A 12,272-nucleotide genomic window follows, 5' to 3' on the forward strand; every position below is an offset into this window, starting at 1 on the left:
GACCTGAATCCGATTGAGCATGCATTTCACTTGCTGAAGACAAAACTGATGGGAAAATGCCCCAAGAGCAAGCAGGAACTGAAGACGGTTGCAGTAGAGGCCTGGCAGAGCATCACCAGGGATGAAACCCAGCGTCTGGTGATGTCTATGCGTTCCAGACTTCAGGCTGTAATTGACTGCAAAGGATTTGCAACCAAGTATTAAAAAGTAAAAGTTTGATTTATGATTATTATTCTGTCCCATTACGTTTGGTCCCTTAACAAGTGGAAGGCACATATGCAAACTGTTGTAATTCCTACACCGTTCACCTGATTTGGATGTAAATACCCTCAAATTAAAGCTGACAGTCTGCAGTTAAAGCACATCTTGTTCGAAATCCATTGTGGTGGTGTATAGAGCCAAAAATGTTAGAATTGTGTCGATGTCCCAATATTTATGGACCTGACTGTATATACAGGTGCTGGTCATAAAATTTCATAAAAATCATGAAAAAGTTGATTTATTTCAATAATACCATTCAAAAAGTGAAACTTGTATATTAGATTCATTCATTACACACAGACTGATATATTTCAAATGTTTATTTCCTTTAATTTTTATGATTATAACTGACAACTAATGAAAGTCCCAATGATTATATATATATATATATTAATATAATATAATATACACATTCTAAGTGATCAGCTGTGTCCTGTTGCATTAATTCTTCAGATATTAAAAGCAGGTAATGTGTCGTATCAGTTATATCCATTACTTCTGTATTCTGAATCTTGCATTCGATGATGACACACACAAACCAGGATGAAGATAAGGGAGCTGACTTTGAGAGAAAAGCAAGCAATTTGGATGCTAAAAGAAAAGAGTTAAAGCAAAAAACAAAGGGCATGGAGAAATCAAGAGTTTGGAAACCACCAGCAACCAACAACTACCTGATCGGCTGAGAAAGCAACAGTAGTTGATGACAGAAAAATCATAAAAGCTGTGAAAATGAATCCTAAAAGACATGTCTATAAAATCACCAACAACTTCCAGAAAGCTGGGGTGATGCTCTGACAATCTACTGTCCTCAGGAGACTTTGACACAGAATTACAGATGCTACACAGCAAGATGCAAACCTCTGACCAGCACCAAAAATAGAAAGGCAAGATTAGAGTTTGCAAAAAAGCACAAAGGTGAGCCAGAAGAGTTTTGGAACTGTGTTTATGGACCGATGAGACAAAGATGAACCTTTATCTAAGTGATGGGAAAGCAAAAATGTGGAGAAAAAAAGGGAACTGCAAATGATCCCAAGCATACAGCCTCATCTGTAAAGCATGGTGGAGGTGGTGTCATGGCATGGGCATGCATGGCTGTCTCTGGAACAGGCCCTCTCAACTTTACTGATGACTTAATGTATGATGACAGTAGCAGAATGAATTTGGAAGGGTACAAAACCATTTTGCCTACCAATATTCAAGAAAATGCCACCAGATTCATTGGGAAGTGCTTCATATTGCATCAGGACAGTGACCCAAAACACCCTGCCAGTTCAGTCAAGGAATTTATAAGAGCAAAAAATTGGAAAGTCTTAGATTGCCCAAGTCAATCTCCACATTTAAATCCGATTGAACGTGAATTTCACCAGCTGGAGAGGAGAGTAAAGGCAGAAACTCCCCAAAACAAGCAACAATTGGAATTGGCTGCATTAAAGGCTGGGAAAAGCATTTCAAAGGATGAGACCAAGAGTCTGGTGATGTCTATGGGTCACAGACTCACTGCTGTGATTGTGCGCAAGGGATCTGCAACTAAATAATAGCTTTTAATCTTTTATATCTGCCTTATGTTCAACTGTCCCAATACTTATGCTCACATCAATGAGTGGGATGAACTCTAAAAGTGCTGTTCTTTTTATTTGGTAAAACATGTATGTGTTGAAACGGCTAATAATAAAATGTGACATTCTGTAGTTTGTCTCATATTCATCTTTTAATCATATTGGTAAATGTCTTGACTCCACAGCCAACAGAGCAATTTTGTTTTTACTGTTCCAATACTTATGGAGGGCACTGTGTGTGTGTGTGTGTGTGTGTGTGTGTGTGTGTGTTTGTATTTGTATTTGTATTTGTATTATGTATACATGTATAATGTAATTGTTTTTAATTAAATCATGTTTGACCTTACCCCACCCTCAAGACTATGAAAAGTGTTTTATTCCTTTCTAACAGCAACACCTGTTAATTGACACAAACACTCAGGCTATAATGTCTATTCTAAAGCTAAGATGGAATGCTGAATTTATGAAATCTGTTTCATATCACAGAAGCTTCCCATGCGATATTATATAACATGCCTTAGGCATTTTTTTACAGGCTGTTTTCTTTCAACACGATGCATACAGGCTTTGCATTGAGTGGTAGCCGCAGCTCAATATGGGTTGTGGGTTGTTATTGATGTTTTGTTTTATTCTGCACAGATTGATCGCCGTATGGAGTTGGTGCGAGTCGTTTCGCACAACACGCACAAAAGAATGGTTGCGTGTTTGCAGGGGCAGATAGGCACTGATGCTGAGAAGAGACATGTAAGGGCATAACAGTACTTATGACTGCACAAAATGTCAGTCATCACCACATATTTTGTCTGCCTGAATTTGCATGTAATGTTTTACAAAAACTCCCTGGTTTTCTGGCACAGAAAAAGCTTCCACTGACAGGGCTGTCACAGGCCATGCAGGATGGTGGAAACCAGTTGGGGGAGGAGTCTCTGATTGGGTAATTGGATGACATTTAAATAGATTTTAATCAATTTCTGCTTAAATGTGGTTCTTTATTGTTTAGATTGGTAATGGATTAGTGCATTGTATCGTTTAAATTAGACAATGGTGCAATAAAGCGCAGCGTATAAATGAACTCGTGTCATGCATTTAAAAAAACAGTATAAAACTAAAATATTAGAGGTTTTGTTCAACAAGGAAATTAAGGTCACACTTTATTTTAAGGTTCAATTCTCGCTATTAAACAATTAACTATGACTTATGCCTCAAACTCCTAATTTGCTGCTTATTAATAGTAAGGTAATTAAGTTTAGGTATTGGGTAGGATTAACGATGTAGAATATGGTCATGCACAATGTGTACTTTATAAATACTAATAAACAGCCAATATGTTAATAATAGGCATGCTAATAAGCAACTAGTTAATAGTGAGAATTGGTCTCTATACTAAAATGTTACTGAAATTACTTTTCTTGAGCTAAGATTAAATAAATTGGTCAAAATAAGAGCAAAGACAGTTATACGGTTACAAAATTATATTTGAAATAAATGCTAAAATTGCTAAAAAATGCTAAGTGAATTCTAAAAAAAAAATGTATCACGATTTCCTCAAAAATATTGAACAGCACAACAGATTTCAGCAATAATAAGAAATGTTTCTTGAGCACCAAATCACCAAAATTTTTTTTTCTTGGTGAGCATAAGAGACCTCAAATTTTTGAACAGTAATTTATATTCCATATCTTCTGTGCAGGAAAATGATGGAGATGTGTGGAGATGCCGAGAACAGACTGGCCTCTGAACTAATGCAGCACGAGATGAACATTGAAAAGGAAATCTTAGACCCCCTCAATCAGCTAGCAGAGGTACAGACAAACATAAAAGAATATGCATGCTCATTTCCCCAATTTAACATTTAGATTTGCTAAATTTTAATAGCAGCCACTTATTAGTCACGATTACCTTACATAATATGGCAAAAATGATTGATATAGGCCAGAATGTTAATAACAATCCTTACGTAATCTCATTGTTTTTTTCAGGTGGATATTCCTAACATCCTGAAACAGAGGCGGCAGTTAGCCAAGCTGGTGCTGGACTATGACTCTGCCCGAGCAAGGTGAGGTTTCTGTCATGCATCAGGTTTCATTATATCATGTTTTGCCTAGTTTATAACTGAAACGGTCTCTTCACAGGTGGTTGCAGGCGACCAAGTCCATAATCTCAGGAACAAACACACAAGCACTGACAGCCAAAGCAGACTCACTTAAAGAAGAAGTCGATGAAGCTATGAACAAAATGGAGCTGTGTAAGGTACTGATGTGCAACATACCTAAACCTGCCTTACCCTTATGAGTTGCTTAGTTATGGATTTACAGCAACATATTATAGCAACGTGCAAGAACGATGGCATCATGCACCTCATCAGCTTGGTCGATGAATATCAGTTAGATGACATAACATTTGCTTAGTTTTCATAAATGATTTGCTGAGGTAAGGTAAGTGGGTGCTAGTCACAGGAGGATTACTGCTAGAACATTCAGCCAAGCATATTGGAACTCAATATATAATGTTTATAAAAGGTGTGCAGAGGTGTAAAGGGTAAGTTACTTATAGAAATCTGAAACTCTGTACACCCTTTATAAACATTATATATTGAGTTCCAATATGCTTGGCTCAATGTGATATATTTATATATATATATATATATATATATATATATTTTTTACTATATTTTTTATCAAACCCCAAACTGTATTTTTACCAGCCCCAAACTTTTGAATTGTATTGTAGGTGAGTGTATTGTATAAATTAATATCCTTTTCAGTCTTTATATTATCTGTTCAATATAAATCGTGGCTCTTATTCTACAATGTTGTTCTTGTTTAAATAACAAAATAGGATTTTTCTAATCACAAGTCAGTCTCAAATAAATCTAGACATCAGTCTGCTTAATTCAAAGTTCATCTACCCTGTGGCAGAACCATTGAGCTGCTAGTCAGCCATATGGTGACTGATTTATGATGCAGCGGTTGTTATAAGTGCAAAAATCTGATGTGTAATCAGTGTCGTAATTACAGGCAATTTTTTTCTTTTTGACTGAATAGTCATTTTTGGTAAATGGAGATGTGAAATAAGGTCTTGAACCTACGTCACCACTTGAGCAATTAAGGTTCAGCATGGGTGTTCCTGTTCGGCATGGGTTTGATTGCCAGTAACATATTACTGATAAAATGTATAGCAATGAGTATAAGTCAATTTGGATAAAATCATCCGCCGATGCATAATGAAAACCAATAGTTTCAATCATGTTTTTTTTTTTTTTTTCTTCCAGGATCAACTTTCAGCAGACATGTATAATTTCTTCTCAAAGGAGGCAGACTATGCCCGCTACTATGTAATGGTAAGAAGCTTTGTTGTTTGTCATCCATTTGTTCAATAACTCAGTTGCTATGTTTGTTCCTGTTCGGTTCCATGTTTGTAATGGCCATTGTTCATACTGCTGTGTCTCTCCTTCCTCAATGTCTGCTCTGTTCTCAGTTATTAGAGGCACAAGCGGATTATCATCGAAAATCTCTCACCTTGCTCGAAAGCGTCCTGCCAACCATTCAAGCTCAACAAGGTGACGGCACAGTTTCTTATTGCTGTGTATCTGAAATAACTACCAGTGAAACCTAATTTGCCTCTAGTGGCTAATAGGCATCGTTAAAACTACATATTTTGAGGATCAAAGTTGACTAGTTGGTCTTAAAGGCATAGTTCACTCAACTTGTGCAGTCAAATCGATTAATCGTGATTAATTGCATCCAAAATAAAAGTTTGTGTTTACATAATATATGTGTGTGTACTGTGTATATTTATATGTATATAAATACACACATACAATTATATATATAATAAATGTAATATTTATATATGATTTATTACATATAAATATATGAAAAAAAAAAAAAATATATATATATATACATACATACATACATACACACACACACACACACATACACACACACACACACACACACACACACACATTATGTTAACAAACTTTTATTTTGACAGCACTATTCGAAACAGAATGTTTTTCAGAAAGTTTCTTCTGTGGAACATAAAACAAGATATTTTGAAAAATGTTTCAACCGTGTTTGTCCATACAATGAAAGTCAGTGGAGTTCAAAATCAACATCAATTGATTTTTATTATGTGGAAAAAACCACTGATAAATATATTCTTGCTCTGCTGACATGTTCTGCTGACCAAAGGAAGTCGTACAGGTGTAGAATGACATGAAATAATTCATTTTTGTGTCAACTATGCATTTAAGGAAACCTTATATTTATCTGTTTTCAGATAAAGACGTCCATCTATAGAGACTATTTTTTTTATTATTATTATTATTTTTTTTGATACTAGTTAAATCACTTCTGGGAAAATATACAAAATTAAAAACAAACTACATGAACTATCAACCAGATTAGTCAGCTACAGTAGCTGGTTGTTGATTGAGTACTGCACCATTGTGACCATCCCTAGTGACTAATGTAGATAAATCAAACGAAAATGAAGTGAATTTAGCCTGATGGTGTGTTTCAGTGATTTTCTGTGCAGTCCTTAGAGACTCTTAATTGTTTTCATTCTCGTTTGTGCCTGGAAGTCCGCCTTTTTCAGAAACGGTAAGATGGAAAAAGACAGCTTGAAGGGGGCTCGACAGCAGGATGTAGTGTTTACAGTAGTTTGTCTTGATGAATCACAGATGAATGCTCATTCTGTAATTCACATCTTTAATTTTAAGAGTGTGATGCTTTCAAATGATGCTGCTAGTAAACATTTTTTTAAATAATGGTATTTCTGTTTTCCTGGTAGATTCGTGGACTGAGAAGCCAGCGTTTGGAACGGCTCTGGATGAGCACCTGAAGCGCTGTAGCAGAGAGATCGCTCTGCCTATAGAGGCCTGCGTCATGATGCTGCTGGAGACTGGAATGAAAGAGGAGGTACGGCAAGACCACTACAGTGTTTAAACAATACATCAATCATACACATCAAATACTGTATTGTTGATCTGCCACAGTAATATTTTCCAATCTGTTCAAGACAGCAAGTAATTTTATTTGTCACATACATAATCATACAGATCAGCAAATGTTTTCAGTTATCGAACCACAATACAAGTATTGTTCAACCTTTAACAGTGTCCACATTGTATCGACACATCTCTAAAACTGCTGCTGCAGCTATCCAACAAAACATTTAAAAAGGATGAATTTGGGTCTTGGCTTTCAACTTAAATCCATCTTTAAATTCATCGTTGTCCAGGGTCTTTTCAGAATAGCTGCAGGGGCCTCTAAGCTGAAGAAGCTAAAGGCAGCTCTGGATTGCTCCACCTCACAGCTGGAGGAGTTTTACTCCGACCCGCATGCCGTTGCTGGTAAGTCCTGTTTTGTTGTGTGTATCAGTTATATGTCATTCACACTTAATGAATGTTAATTGAAAACCACATTCTCCTGATTTAAGGGGCATTGAAGTCGTATCTCAGAGAGCTGCCTGAACCTTTGATGACTTACCAGTTGTATGATGAGTGGATACAGGCATCCAAGTAAGACATCTTGTACTACTTTACATAAAGGTTTAAAGGAATCTTGTAATGTTTGTGGTGTTAATTACTGGGCTTTTATTTTGTCAAGTGTCCCTGATCCAGACAAACGGTTACAAGCTTTGTGGGTAACCTGCGATCAGTTACCAAAAAACAACAAGGCAAACTTCAGGTGGGTTTCAACTGAATTTTAATGTGAAGTGTAATCAGTTTCTGCAAAGTTCTGGGCCTCCATGTGTGAAATGGCACAAATTGTAAACTTATGTGTATGCAGAGAGGATTCAGATTTATTGAAACTGTATTGTAAATCATCTGCAGATTATTCATGTGCAGTATTAGAAACTAGAGAAATAGAGCATTTAAATGCAATTTATGCTGATAAAAATAAATAAAATAATAAATAAGTGAAGTGACCCATACTCTGAATTTGTGCTCTGCATTTAACCCATCCAAGTGCACACACACACACACAGCGGTGAACACACACACACCGTGACCAGTGGACAGCCATTAATGCTGCGGCGCCCGGGGAGCAGTTGGGGGTTCGGTGCCTTGCTCAAGGGTCTCACCTCAGTCGTGGTATTGAGGGTGGAGAGAGCGCTGGACATTCACTCCCCCCACCAAGAATTCCTGCCGGGCCTGAGACTCGAACCCATGACCTTCGGGTTACAAGTCCGACTCTCTATCCATTAGGCCACGACTGCTCCAAATAAATAATAGTAAATAAAATTATAAAAATATGACTTTTTTTTTTTAAATACCCTAAAAAATACTGAAGACATTAAGATTTAATATTCAAGAATGTGTCTTGAATATAAGCATGCTATTTATCCTTTAAATGTGATTTTTTTTTTTTTCTTGTTTTAAGAATAAACCTCTCCTAATGCTTTTTTCTTCTTTTTTTTTATTTTAATTTGTAGTTAAAAAAACAACAACTAATTTTCTGATATCAGTAGATCACCGAAAGAACTTGTTTATACATCAGGACTATGACTACAGTAAAAAGCCGTTTCAGATGGTGATTAAAAAATATTGTTTCTAAATTTCTATCTTCTCATTTAGACATTTTTTTGTTTTACAGATACCTTATTAAGTTCCTTGCTAAGCTTGCACAGGAAAGTGACGTTAACAAGATGACCCCCAGCAACATTGCCATTGTCCTTGGACCCAATCTACTGTGGGGCAAAACCGAGGGGTCAGAATATTTTGAAATATCCAGCAAACAAGTTAAAATATTTAATTGTTGCTTGTTTAAACTTTTTTTCTCTTTACCTACAGGAGCCTAGCAGAAATGGCTGCTGCCACCTCTGTGCACGTGGTTACTATAATTGAACCCATTATTCAGCATGCAGATTGGTTTTTCCCTGAGGGTAGGGGCTATAAAGCTTTAAGTATATAGTATTTACCAATGAAAAAAGTAATGCTGTCAGTTTTAAGATGAACCTGTTTCTTGTTATTCCTTCAGATGTGGATTTTAATGTATCCGGCATGTTTTCTATGCCTGCGCCCCTGCCAAACAACGTCAACCACCTGACCCCGCCAGATTATGACTCGGGCACCATAGAGAGGAAGAGACCTGGCAGCATGGTGGGCCCAGATGGTGAATTGCCCCGGAGAGACGGGTAAAACTTCACACAAAATCTTTATTAACAGTTTAATTCCCTGAATCAATCACACTAGTTATTTCCTCTTGCTGGAATTAAGATCTACAGTTAAGTTTATTTAGAATGCAATTTAATTGATCAATTCACTTTAATCGAGCAATTAAAATAGCGGATCAGATTACACTCACCATTAACCACTCCGATGTTGTCCGTTCTATTGATAAATCTCTTGCTTTTCCCTCTTAACCCTGCCGTGTGTGGTGTAAGTGGGATTTCTACCAATGCAGATTACCTTCTTGGTTTCTGTGGTGTCGCTCTCCTGGGAACTTATTAGCACTAGTGGTGTCTCTGCTGTCTCCTCTTTCTGTAGCTCGGCTAATAAATTAATGGACCACAATCCTCGTAGAGGCAATACTGTACCTAGAAAGCAGCATGCTTCGCCTGCCTTCCAGCCCCCGCTGCCCCCGGTGGAGGCTGCAGGTAGTGCAGGGGGTCAGCCTATGGCTGAACTCCTGCTCCAGCAGCCTTCGCAGGTGGGCCTGGGCTTAGAGAGCTGTCAGCCCGGGCTGGCGCTGGGGATTGCCGCCCTGGCAGCAGCACAGCAGCTTCTAGCTCAGCATACTGAGGAGATCAGGTAAGACTCCAGCATGTTCCAGACTGTGCCAGACCAGTGCAGTGCATGAATGAATCAGCCCTGCATGCACATGGAATAGCGGTGGAGGGACAAAACGGATCTTTCAATTCCCTTTTTTCCAGTGGTTTACATTGTTGTGATCTATAACAACCCAAAAATTAAATTAGTTGTACTGATATGGCTTTTCAGCAACAGATGGCAAGTAGCTATGATTGAGAAATGTATTTTGTGAGTGAAGGGGAGTTTAATAAGATAAAGAGAGTAGTATTTGACTGCTCATGCTCCTCCTCCATTTAAAACAAAACTACTTTTATTGGCTTACATTGAAAGGTAAAATGTGCGAAATCACAGGTATAGTACCCTCAAAACATGGACCTATGTTAGTTGTTAAGTTTAGGTATTGGGTAGGATTAGTGATGTAGAATAAGGCATTAATATGTGCTTAATTACTACTAATAAATGGCTAATATTCTAGTAATATGCATGATAATAAGCAACTAGTTAAGAGACCCTAAAATAAAAAGCCGAATAAATAAGCTTTCCATTGATGTACGGTTACAACTGATATACAACTATTTGAAAATCTGAGGGAGCAAAAAAATCTAAATATTGAGAAAATCGCCTTTAAATGCATATTACTAATCAAAAATTAAGTTTTGATATATTTGCGGTAAGAAATTTACAAAATATCTTAATGGAACATGATCTTTATTTAATATCCTAATGATTTTTGGTATAAAAGAAAAATCTACAATTTTGACCGATACAATGTGTTTGTGGCTATTGCTACAAATATACCCATGCTATATATATAAAATATGGGGCGGGGGGAGCTTTGAATATAATTTTTTAACCTTTAAATATATATATGGATATTTAGGATGATACTTTGAGTCAAAAAGTTTGAGAACCACTGCTTTAGGTGTAGATATGATACATATGTCTACCTGCTGCCTCATTGACAATCTTAAGCTTACTTTTTGCTAATTTTTTTCTGAAATACAAAAATATTTTTTCAATCATTTTTATGTTGAGAAAAAAAAATCCACATTTAAAGAAAAAATTTTTTAGTATTAAAATATAATGTATATATTTATTAAAATATATATTTAATATTATAAAACTTAATATTAAAATATTCCATCACAATAAGGCATAAGTTTGTATTTGTGGAGTTTGCATGTTGCAGAATGTCAAATAAATATTATTTAATAAATATTACTGATTTTATATATTTTTTTTTCCTCTGTTTGCTTAACAGTTCAAAGACCCGAGACCCTGCGTCCACTCCTCCAGCTCAGAGAAATGGCACTGGAGGATCAGGACAGCTGAATGTGGGGACCCCTGTGGTTGGATCTACAGGACCCAGTCCTCACATGGCACGCAGAGGTCAGTAGAGTTGACTCAGAATGTAAATAAACGAAAACAGCCGCTGCGCTGTGTAATGCAACAATGGCCACCCTCCGGTGTAGACAGGGTGTTGTATGAGAACAGCTCAGAACACCAGACAGAACTTGTTTTAAATTCTCTTTTTATTTATAGGTACCAAGAAGCCGGCCCCAGCTCCTCCTAAACCAGCCAACCCACCACCAGGCCAACCAGCCAATCAGTCAGCACAGCAAGCCTCTTCAGGCACCCCTCAGTCCCTCAGCCCCTCCCCTAGACCGCTTTCTAGTCACTCTCCGACCAATCTGAGTCCCACACAACTACAGGCTCAAACCAACACGACCCCTCGTCGCCACTCCAGCAACCAGCCTCCCATTCAGGCACCCAACCATCCGCCCCCGCAGCCTCCCACGCAGGCCACGCCCCCTCCCCAGCCCAGCACTCCAGCTGACCCCGGAGAAGACCCCTCCCCTCCCAGCACTCCCACTCCACCGAGCACCCCTCCGCCCATGGCAGTGTTTCACGACAGTCCCAATCCCACCGCTCCCCCAGTGTTCCAGTCAGGATCGCTTCCTCGCCCGAGGCCTGTGCCTAAACCACGCAACAGACCTACTGTTCCCCCTCCGCCCCAGCCTCCAGCCACAGGAAGCGACAGCAATGGAATTTGCAGTGCTGCTTTCAAAACAATGGGTGAAGCTCTTTTATTTCCGTCACTCTAAGCTTCTGTTTAACTGCCTGATTGTTTGCGCTTCTGTGAGTTGCATAAGGTTTCAGGACAAATGAAGATTGTGTCTTAAAGCTGAATAGAATTTCAATGTAGGAAGGCAACAAGCTACATGTAGTCAATAAAAAAGTGGATTCAGTTGTAATAACACTGCTTAGGTTTTTCAAAAATGGTTGACGTGCAGCATTTTAGTGAAAGCAGGGATGTAAGCTTGTCGCTGTTTGACAAGAAGTTTGAATGTAACAAGTTTTTGAAATGAAGACAGTATGAATATTAGTATTGTAACTTTTTGTTGTTCTGTAAAATAACATTTGCATTATTATTATAAATATTATATACTTCACAATTTTATTTTACAGCACGGTAGTATTACTACTATAGTAATAGTTCTTTATTGGTTTGTTTAATTGTTATAATTATTATTTATTTATTTATTCATTTATTATAATTATTATTATAGTCATGGACTAGGTTCCTTCCATAAAAAAACTGTTAAAAACTGAAAACTATATAGTATGTAGGGTGAGTTTTTCCCTTTATAACCTCATTCTAAAATAAACTGTAAATCCTCATTTTAAAG

General features: G+C 37.5%; 1 protein-coding gene across 2 annotated transcripts in view; it reads left to right on the forward strand.

Moving 5' to 3' along the window:
• LOC306851969 (rho GTPase-activating protein 17-like) overlaps positions 1-12,272 on the forward strand; it is a 28,316-nt gene that overhangs the window by 13,923 nt on the left and 2,121 nt on the right. The window contains exons 3-19 of one of the 2 annotated variants that reach the window (XM_079388517.1): positions 2,457-2,561; positions 2,675-2,751; positions 3,508-3,619; positions 3,797-3,873; positions 3,950-4,067; positions 5,089-5,157; positions 5,295-5,376; positions 6,618-6,745; positions 7,068-7,179; positions 7,266-7,347; positions 7,436-7,516; positions 8,426-8,539; positions 8,623-8,714; positions 8,810-8,966; positions 9,319-9,582; positions 10,844-10,971; positions 11,125-11,658. In XM_079388517.1, coding sequence (XP_079244643.1) covers positions 2,457-2,561; positions 2,675-2,751; positions 3,508-3,619; positions 3,797-3,873; positions 3,950-4,067; positions 5,089-5,157; positions 5,295-5,376; positions 6,618-6,745; positions 7,068-7,179; positions 7,266-7,347; positions 7,436-7,516; positions 8,426-8,539; positions 8,623-8,714; positions 8,810-8,966; positions 9,319-9,582; positions 10,844-10,971; positions 11,125-11,658 — 2,332 coding nt within the window. The remainder of the gene's footprint in view (positions 1-2,456; positions 2,562-2,674; positions 2,752-3,507; positions 3,620-3,796; positions 3,874-3,949; positions 4,068-5,088; positions 5,158-5,294; positions 5,377-6,617; positions 6,746-7,067; positions 7,180-7,265; positions 7,348-7,435; positions 7,517-8,425; positions 8,540-8,622; positions 8,715-8,809; positions 8,967-9,318; positions 9,583-10,843; positions 10,972-11,124; positions 11,659-12,272) is intronic. The other variant, XM_079388516.1, reaches the window with a different exon arrangement.

The sequence above is a fragment of the Barbus barbus genome (genome assembly GCF_936440315.1).
Source record: "Barbus barbus genome assembly, chromosome: 32".
Taxonomy (NCBI): Eukaryota; Metazoa; Chordata; class Actinopteri; order Cypriniformes; family Cyprinidae; genus Barbus; species Barbus barbus.